At 42.4% G+C, this 10000-nt stretch overlaps 1 protein-coding gene across 1 annotated transcript in view; it reads left to right on the top strand.

Annotated features, from left to right (window-relative positions):
- Nucleotides 1-9763, top strand: part of LOC138033275 (uncharacterized) — a 14916-nt gene extending 5153 nt beyond the window's left edge. Inside the window, exons 6-11 of the mRNA XM_068881040.1 lie at nt 94-329; nt 1298-1590; nt 3594-3935; nt 4721-4880; nt 7368-7664; nt 8317-9763. Of these exons, the coding sequence (XP_068737141.1) occupies nt 94-329; nt 1298-1590; nt 3594-3935; nt 4721-4880; nt 7368-7460 (1124 nt within the window). The 3' untranslated portion in view covers nt 7461-7664; nt 8317-9763. The remainder of the gene's footprint in view (nt 1-93; nt 330-1297; nt 1591-3593; nt 3936-4720; nt 4881-7367; nt 7665-8316) is intronic.
- The last annotated feature ends 237 nt before the right edge of the window (nt 9764-10000 follow it).

The following is a 10000-nucleotide window of genomic DNA, read 5'->3' as shown; positions in this document are numbered from 1 at the left end:
AGCTAAATGGGCGTGGCCCCTTTATTAAGCTGTAAGCCATTACTGTATATAAGAAACAGCCCGGATGTATTGAACATTCTTATATCATTGCAGATATCGTTGATGATTACCCATCTCCAAACGATATTCCTGATTTCTCCTTTCCTGTGGTGCAAGCTGACATCACAGAATGTTCTACGTACGCTGTGGTTTGTCGTCTGAAGTTATCTCCAGAATACACCATTACAGTCAATGGCGGCACATTCAGTCACCCTGATTATCCAGACGTGACAATCTCAGTTCCTAAAAAATCCGTTCCAAACAAAACAAAGCTTCCTTTGCAACTTAAGGTGGGTTATGAGATCTTTCATACTACATTCATCTGGAAGTGTGGCCCAGTAGTTAGGGCGCTTGCCTTGGGATCCGGGTATCCCGGGTTCAAGACCCGTTCTGACCACTCGTTGAATTTCTTTCCGATAGTCCCTGGTTCATCTTCTTGGCTGCACATGTAAATAGCCAACTGGTTGCCTCCGGCCGGTTGGGATTCTTAATAGTTGTTGCTGTTGTTGTTGTTGTGTTCGGTTGTGTGTTATTGGCCCTGAAAATCCCTTATGGTGGAGGATACACGAACGTCGTTCATTGTGACTGCGAATTTTAGACGGTTTTGTAAACCACAGCCATAAAACCATTTGTAAGGTTTCTCATTCAAATGATGTTCTTACAAATTGACAAGAAGTAAGATCTTTAACTCAGATTCTTCAGAACAGAATTCAAACGACAGGATTCGAGTAAATAGTTTAATGTTCAACAAATGTTGGTGATCCGTTCCCTTCAATCAACCTCTGGGTTTTTTCCCCAACCCCCCCCCCCCCCCCCTTCCTCCCCACCCACTTACACCCACACACGCACGTTGACTCTTCCGGGTCCATTTTCCATTATTTTTGTAACATTCACTTTGACTGGTCTTGTAATTACTGTTAAACCTTAACCTCCTCCTTCCTCAGTATTTATCTCTTATTTGTTTAGACAAATGCTCGATCCCGAACACAAGGCGTTTTTGCAATTGTGTGCCAATGTACCTGGTCTTTGAATGAGAATGAGGCTGGAGTTGGCTTTGTTTCCGTGCTCACCCCATTTTTTGTCACAGTTGGCCTAAGGATACAAGATAGATCTGTGTCAAAGCATGCACAATGTCTCCTCAGGCCTTGCTTCCATTTTCGTTGATCAAGTTACTTAGCAGAAAAATGCTGTGAAAAGACCAGCTTTTTCCAAGCATATGTAATTGCTATCTGGCATTGCTCTCTCTCTCTCTTCTCAGGTGCAAGAAGTTCTTCAGGATAAATTCGATGGTCTCGATTTGTGCTCGGGACCAATATTACGTATTTTGGGCTCTCCGAGTGCCGGATTTTTGAGGCCTGTTTCAATTCAGTTGCCAATTTCTCATGGACGTGATCCTGAGTATATTCCTGACCCCACAGTTTGTCGCGTCAGGATATTTTTTCTCAGGTCCGATGAAGAAAGCAAGGAATGGATTGAAATTACCAGCGACCTTGAAAATCCTGCAAGTTTTGATGGCAATTTTGTAAAGTTCCAGGTTCGACGTTTTTCAGGGTGAGTATGCGAACGTTTACTAAAATAAGTATTTTGACACTTTTAGAATTATTGGAAGACATTGAGCGTGGAAAGAGGAATTATGCAAAGCAAGAAAAGTGTTACCAAGGCAACCTCGTTCCCAGGACCTCTCCTTGGTTCAGCCCACAAGTCAAGGGAGAGGCCCTGGGAACGAGGTTGCGGCCAAGGGTTATATATAGCCCTTCGAGATCTGCATATAGTGTCCTCACTTTATCTCTTCATTATGCTTTCTTATCGCTGGTTTCGTTACCTTCGCTGTCAGTGAAGTGTCCACTCAAAAGAGATGTTTTATTCTCAAATCAGTTCTTTTCGTGCAGTTCTCCTTTAATCCTTCTCAAGCGTCTTTGTAAATCTATGGAAGGCAATTTCTTTGCGGTTTTGGTTCTTTAAAACTCTTTTACTTGAAGACAACTTTAAAATATTACACGACTTTTGTTCGTTCCCTCTGAAGCTGCAACGTGACGTCATTCGTTGACACGTGACATCATCTGTCCAATATTATAAAATTACTGAACCAATGACGTTGTTTTTATCGGCTGACTTTGCCCCGGTTCTAAGAAATGAATTTTTTTTTTCATTATGAATAGAATAGGTATCCAAAATGTAGAAGAGTGTAAAATGTATCGTAATATCCAGAAAGATAGCTTGCGTATTAAGTGTTTCCAGAGGGCAAGAAGGGAATTCATTTTTCTGGCCGCGCGCGCGAGAATAGGGTGAGCGCAAAAAAAAAAAAAAAAGAAAAACCAAATTGTCTCGCCCCACTTTCCACGCGGTCAAAACATTAAAAGTCTTCATGTCCCCCCACGGAAACGCTTGCTACGCAGGCTACCAGAAGGAGAGCTTTTTTTTTTATCGGTTGGGCGGCGTGGGTGCCTCTGATATGCCTTTATATTAACTTTGAATAGGGTGATGTTATTAGTTCTAGTCCTTCATTTAAGATTACATCCAACCTTGGATGTTTTCTGCGTTTGTAGTGTATATAACCGGGAGCTCATCAAGGGGACCCTTTATCTCCACTAATTCCTTGAGTCAACCCATTCCCGAGTAAATTTAGTTTTAGGAACAGGTTTTTCCCTCGAAAAATATCATAATTCCCTTGGCGCTGAGATTGCTTTGTTTTGATTGGCTTTCACAACAGTTTGCGTGCTAAATCTCCCAAGGGAGGCCTTCTACAAATAAATCAACTCTGGAAAGGGTTGACTCATAGGCCAAGTATGGGAGATAGAGGATCCCCTTGATGAGATCCTGATATACTTATTTTACCGTTTTTGACCTAAAATTCCAATTTTAGTGAAAGTTAGCAAAATTAGTACGCATTCATGTAGCCCACGATCGAGATGGTGAGAGGGGGGATCGAGCTTGCCGAAAAAGTAAAAACAGAGTTGTTTTTTGATCGATCACATAACTGATGGAGATCATCAAATTAGCCAATCACATCGCCAAGCAAATACATGCAGCAAACGCAAAACGCTGATTGGTTGTGAACATAAACCAATCAGGAAGCGTGGCAATGCCAAATCAAAGCAATCAGCTTCTTCGCCTTGCGCTTTAATACAACACTGCCGCTCACAAGTTAAATAGGCCATTTGCAGCTAGAGTTCAAACAACGCTTGTCCGAAGAACAAAGAAGATCTTTCTGAAAGAATATTGAGTGCCTCTTTCATGATTCAAGTCCATTGTCGGCGTTTTCCAAAAGAATAAATCAATCCTTAAGACAGGCTATCAATTCTTTATTTTCGAATTCCCCATAATACACTTTGCTTGCCCCCCAAATTTTGCATAAACCATTGTTTTCAAATGCCCTTGGGAATATGCAGTGTCCCCAAACGCATTTGAAAACAATAGTTTATGCAAAATTTTGGGGGCAAACAAAGTGTATTATGGGGAATTCGAAAATAGAGAATGACAGAGGGAAGCTTGATGAGGCTCTATCCGTAGTTATATTAATTTTTTTCGGAAAATTATATATTTTTTAATTTAAGATACACTTGTGTCGTTGATTGGTGGAAAGAAGACAGAAGGTCAAGTGCTTCTGGGATTATTACCTACCTGTCGAGTCTCATATGGAATCAGCCCCGAGAGGCAAACTTTTTCGCGTACTTTAAACCAACAGAACGCCTTAATTCTCAAGATATCTTGTTCCTAATCTGCTGCCCCGCCCACCTCAGAGAAATGGTCAAAGGAGAGCATGATAAGGAAGGAATAACCTCGTGCGATGTCAGCTCCAGAAGGAAGATGATCCCGGGACAGGATAAGGCATTTGTGTTCGTGTCAGGTGGAATGTGCCCAATAGAAGATCAGGACATGGATGATTTTTATTTGAGGTATTTTATCTCTTCACTATTCCCAGCGTTCTGCTGGGGGAATTTTCTATTTTTCTCTGTTTAACGTTCCAGAGTGCTTATCCATAAAAATCAACCTTGTAAACGTTTTCAGGGAAGTATCGGTTACGCGTAATCATACAATTTTACTGTGGTAAAATCTGCATTTATCCAGAAAAATCGCCTCGTGTAACCACGTTTGAAGCCATTCTTGGCTCGCACTCACATGATTAGACGGCCATGTTGGTGTACAAAACAAAAACAAAATGTCGCTCGCGTTTTGCATAATAATAGAGCCAAATTCCCAATAGACTTTTTCGCTATTGTTCTGTACATCAACATGGCCGCCGTGACGTCACTTTACTAGTTTACCAGTTTCAACAGTTGGACTCCTTCAAATTGACTGCTGTCTGTTTTGCTGTTATGTGGTCTAATCGATCAGTAGTCCATTCAGAAGATTACGCCAAGCCGACCACATTGCTTAAGAAAAGGCCAGACCATGACACCGGGAACTCCATGCCCTGCTCTTTTCGAATAGTGTTTGAGATCTGAAAAGCCGATACCTACAACTGAGTACCAGTGTATCACACCACAACTTCAGAAACTCATTGACCTTCCCTTTGGGAGCGGGGTGTGGACTTTATATCGTCCCAAAATGCTTTTGCGCAAGCGCTGTGGGGTAGGTCCTGCGGTGTATCGCTTTATACAAGGCAGTTAGGTCTTTAAATGTCTGGTATTCAGTAAGGATTTGCAACGAAGCGCAACAACGAAGCTATCTTTCGAAATAGGTTTTACGGCGATACCCAGTTCAGGGCCCAGCTGGACGTTCGTTTGATCAGCGACCAGGTGTATTGTAAAGTGAAGTTTCGCAGCACTCGAGAAACCACAGGAAATAACTTGTTGTCTACACTGTTATTAAAATTGCCTACTCTCGTCGTGGATCATCAGGTAAGCCCTTTCTTAGACACTTGTGTGCAGAAATTCAGCTAAGTATATGCACGCTCAATTGTGACATCCAACGCGAATTTTCCCTTTAATTTTAAGTCTAAAGCAGGAGCTCATCAAGGGGTGTCTCTATCTTCCATACTTGGCCTATGAGTCAACCCCTTCAGGAGTAGATTTATTTATAGAACGCCTCCCTTGGGAGATCCAGCACGCCCACTGTTGTAATAGCCAATCTCTCGTCAGGAGATTCAGCACGCCCGCTGTTGCAAAAGCCAATGTCTTCTTGGGAGATTCAGCACGCCCGCTGTTGTAAAAACCAATCTCTCCTTGGGAGATTCAGCACGCCCACTGTTGTAAAAACCAATCTCTCCTTGGGAGATTCAGCACGCCTACTGTTGTAAAAACCAATCTCTTCTTGGGAGATTCAGCACGCCCACTGTTTTAAAAGCCAATCTCTCCTAGGGAGATTCAGCACGCCCTCTGTTGTAAAAGCCAATCTCTCCTAGGGAGATTCAGCACTCCCGCTGTTGTAAAAGCCAATCTCTCCTTGGGAGATTCAGCACGCCCACTGTTGTAATATCCAATCTCTCTTAGGGAGATTCAGCACGGTCGCTGTTGTAAAGACCAATTTCTCCTTGAGGGATTCAGCATGCCCACTATTGTAAAAACCAATCTCTTCTTGGGAGATTCAGCACGCCAGCTGTTGTAAAAACCAATCTCTTCTTGGGAGGTTCAGCACGCCCACTGTTGTAAAAGCCAATCTCTTCTTGGAGATTCAGCACGCCCACTTTTGTAAAAGCCAATCTCTCCTTGGGAGATTCAGCACGCTTAATGTTGTAAAAGTCAATCTCTCCTTGGGAGATTCAGCTCTCAGCTCGCCCATTTTTGTAAAAGCTAATCTTTTCTTGGGAGATTCAGCACGCCCACTGTTCTAAAAGCCAATCTCTCCTTGGGAGATTCAGCACGCCCACTGTTGTAAAAGCCAATCTCCCCTGGAGAGATTTAGCACGCCCGCTGTTGTAAAAGCCAATTTCTCCTTGAGGGATTCAGCATGCCCACTGTTGTAAAAGCCAATCTCTCCTAGGGAGATTTAGCACGCCCGCTGTTGAAAAAGCCAATCTCTCCTTGGGAGATTCAGCACGCCCACTGTTGTAAACGCGAATCTCTTCTTGGGAGATTCAGCACGCCCGCTGTTGTAAAAACCAATCTCTCCTTGGGGGATCCAGCACGGCCACTGTTGTAAAAGCCAATCTCTCTTTGGGAGATTCAGCACGCCCACTGTTGTAAACGCCAATCTCTTCTTGGGAGATTCAGCACGCCCGCTGTTGTAAAAACCATTCTCTCCTCGGGGGATCCAGCATACCCACTGTTGTAAAAGCCAATCTCACTTGGGAGATCCAGCACGCCAACTTTTGTAAAAGTCAATCAAAACAAAGGAATCGCAGGGTCAAGGGAAACACGATACGTTTCGTGGGAAAACCTGTTCCTGAAAATAAATTTACTAGGAAAAGGGTTGACTCAAGGAAGCCTCCGCTTATTAAGCTCCTGGTCTAAGCCTTTGCTGCCAATTTCCAACAATAAGATAAGGGTAAAGGTTAGCGTTATTTTTGACTCAGGGAAAATGCAGCTGTTTATCCTTACGTGAGGAGCAGCATTTGGCAGACACTTTGTGACGTTAATTGTCGGTATTCCGAGAAATGAGTGATGTTGAACAAGGAAATTTCTGGGCATACCTGATCAAACATTATGAGACACTATTGGACAATATCAAACATTACGGGACACTATTGGACAATATGATCAAGGAAAAAAGGATCGGAGTTTACTGTTTATTTGTCATCTGTTACTACTTGATTTGTAGACCTAAATGAGCAAGCGCAAAAATAGAAAAAGCTGCAATCCCTAGCCCCCCCCCCCCCCCCCCCCTTTACCTCCCCTTCCTCCTCGGAGTCCTTGTCACCTCAGAGCATAAAATAACACAAAGAAGCTAAATACCGCCATGGGACTCGACGAACATTGCTTCGGTTCAAATTTGTGTCTTTGACTATAGATCTTGTGGAACTGTAAGTTTAAATGATTTGATTTCACAGTAACCGGGGCCCATAGCCAGCAGCCTGCAACTCCAATATTAGGTCTGTTGCAGAGCAAGCTATTTTTAGACGATTTCTTAAAAGCGATTTGGCTTGCATGAGTGAGCATTCTCAGTCTCATGGTTTATTACTAATTTCTAATGTAAGACTTGTGATTAGCTGCAAAGGTCTGGTTTCGCGGGAAATCAATCTAAAAATAACTCGGTCAGTAAAAACCCCTTCCACAAATACAATGAAGTTTTAGGCTCCTAATCATGGGTTCCTGATGGTAGATAAGAGTAGTATTCAAGTGAAATTGTGTTCTTCATCCTCCTCAGAAAAGAAAGCGTTTCATATCCGTTTAGGTCCCTTCTTCTACAGAAAGATACGTTTTTGGAAAGAAACGTTTCCTTTTTTACAGAATACTCCAGTCGAGTTTTTTGGCGTTCCCTTGGATGACGAGATACTTTTACAAGCGCCAGCCGAATTTGTGCAGTGTGTCAAAGAGCGGTAACTGAAGAGACATACGATGAGCACTTGAGTCAATTATCGAGCGGCATTAAGGAAAAAAGTCAAGTATTGAAGAGTTTTTTCAAGGTTCTTGCGGGTCTGGAAATGGAAGACCAAGAGGAGTGCTTTGAGGCCATTGTGAAGATATTAAGGCAACTTGACGGAACTACAGATAAACTTGCGCATGTGATCAAGCGCCTTCAAACAGGTAAACTAAGGAGATTAGGTGGTATGGTTGTGCTATTGTGTTATAGGTTATGGGGGGAAATGAGTTCACTTTGATACTCTCTCTGTCCCTGATTGAACACTTATAACTCTAGGGAATCCAAGCGAATGGTAAGAAATGGTTGATTGAAGGAATAAGCGAACGGACCAATAGACCAATTGACCTCTTTAGGTTGTACGTTTTGTTTTCCCATTTCAGAGCACGTGATGCTACTCTTGAGAACAATTTCTTTCAAATTTCGTCTTATACACGTGCTTATGTACGAATGACTAGTGAAAAAACAAAAGGGAAATTCCCTTGAGAACATCACATGTTCTGAAATGGGAAAAGAAAACGTACAAGCTAAAAAGGTCTATTGGTCTATTAACGGACGGAAGAACCAAGGGACGTTATGTTGGATAGAGGAATTCATAGATTAACGGACCGTGAGAGGTAGGGACGAAGTTAAGGACGGCGGGACTGAGTGGAGATAAAATGGACAAATACTGAAATGACTACGAGTCAGAAATAGCAGGGGACAAGGAAAAAGGCAGAAGGAAATGCGGAAGAATAACGCAAAAAGTATGATCTTGATCCTTCAAGCTTCCTATCCTGCAATGTAAAGTAATTCTTCTTTTTTTTATTATTTCTTAAGCCCGCAAAGCCGTTATGACACCACTACAATCAAACAGTGAGGTAATATTCAAAGTTTCTGAGAATGCTGAAACACAGTGGAAGAGACTTGCTCGGAAACTTGACCTGGGATCAGCAAAAATTGATATTATATCAGAGGAAGAGAGCTGTGACTATGACCGCTGTTGTAAAGCCTTAGAAACATGGTGTGAAGTGAATGGACAAACAGCAACCATAAGAAAACTAATGGTCAGATTAACAAAAGGAGGACTAGGTAGAATCAATTATAATATAATGAAGTGCTTGGGTCTTTTGGAGCGCGCGTAGCGTAGTGGGTATCGCTCGCGGACTGCATTCCAGCGCTCCGGGTTCGAATCCCAGCTCGTGCGTTCCAAAGTTCAGCTTTCCATCCATTCGTGGTGGGTAACATGAGTACCAGTATTATTGGAGAGAAGTTGTGCATGCAACGGGTTAGGAGTGTTGCCCACCCCTGCAGTGAGTTACTCTAGATGCTGTAAGTTACTGTACAAGCTAAGGAAAGAAGCCTTCGGGTTGCCTTCGACTACGGTCGGCCTCTTCTTCTTCTTCTTCTTCTTCTTCTTGGGTCTTTTGCGCTCTCGATAGCTATTTTGCTGAAGAAATTTATAGATATTTATTTAAAGTGCAAGTGATTCAGTGTCCACTGAGAGAAAGTGCTCGATGCGGTGTGCACAGCGTTGTAATAGCCTATGAGAAAAAATCAAAGATAAAACATAGGTCGTTGCGCAGAGCACTCGCCTCTCACCAATGTGGCCCGGGCTCGATTCCCAGACTCGGCGTCGTAGACTCTCTTCTCAGAGAGGTTTTTCTCCGAGTACACCGGTTTTCCCTCTCCTCAAAAATTAGCATTTGATTTGACTTGCGTTAATTTGTTGATTTCAGTTTACAATTTCCCCAGTTAGTGCTCCAGCGCTAGATGACTAGACACTTAAATACTCGACCTTTTGTCCGTAACTTGAGTCTCACGCTTTCGACATGAGACGATCGCCTAAGCGTGAAACTCTCGTAGTTTATTAGCTATAGATATTTATTTAAAAAGTTGTTTGAATGTTAATATTTCCATGCGTTCCAGTGCTTTGATCTTGAAGCATGGATCGACCTTTCACCCATGCAATTGGTGTTCGTTGACTTCTTCTATTTTCACTAGAGAAATACTCTGAATGGCCCCTTACAATCAACATTGATGAAAATGCAATTTTCCAACGAAATCATGATAAACCACAAAGATCTGACCACCGCGCTTCATGGGCTTTATCTGTCCTCAAAAGCGATATGTCCTGTCTCACAAATCTTGCATCTCGTGTCAACGTTGACTTGAATCGAGGTACGTTAAGTGACTTGGAGCGCTCTACAAATAAATCTGGCCCCGGTTGTTCAAAAGCCGATTAAGGCAAATCCCAGATTAAAAATTAACCAAGGAGTTAATTTCCCTACGTGTACTCCCAAATGCTGTTCAACACTGATTTTCGGCAAAACTTTACATTACATAGACCTTATTCCAAAATGGCCGTCATTTAAATATTCTTTTGTTTTTATTCAAATTAGCCCTTGATGCCTCGTTCTTGAGCTGAAAGCTCAAAAGAATATTTTGCCTTGAACGAGGCATCAAGGTCTAATTTGAATAAAAACAAAAGAATATCTAAATAGCGGCCATTTTGGAATAAGGT

The sequence above is a fragment of the Montipora capricornis genome, chromosome 14 (genome assembly GCF_036669925.1).
Source record: "Montipora capricornis isolate CH-2021 chromosome 14, ASM3666992v2, whole genome shotgun sequence".
NCBI classification, from domain to species: domain Eukaryota; kingdom Metazoa; phylum Cnidaria; class Anthozoa; order Scleractinia; family Acroporidae; genus Montipora; species Montipora capricornis.
Note: the sequence above shows the minus strand (reverse complement) of the source record. Positions and strands in the feature narration are given on the sequence as shown.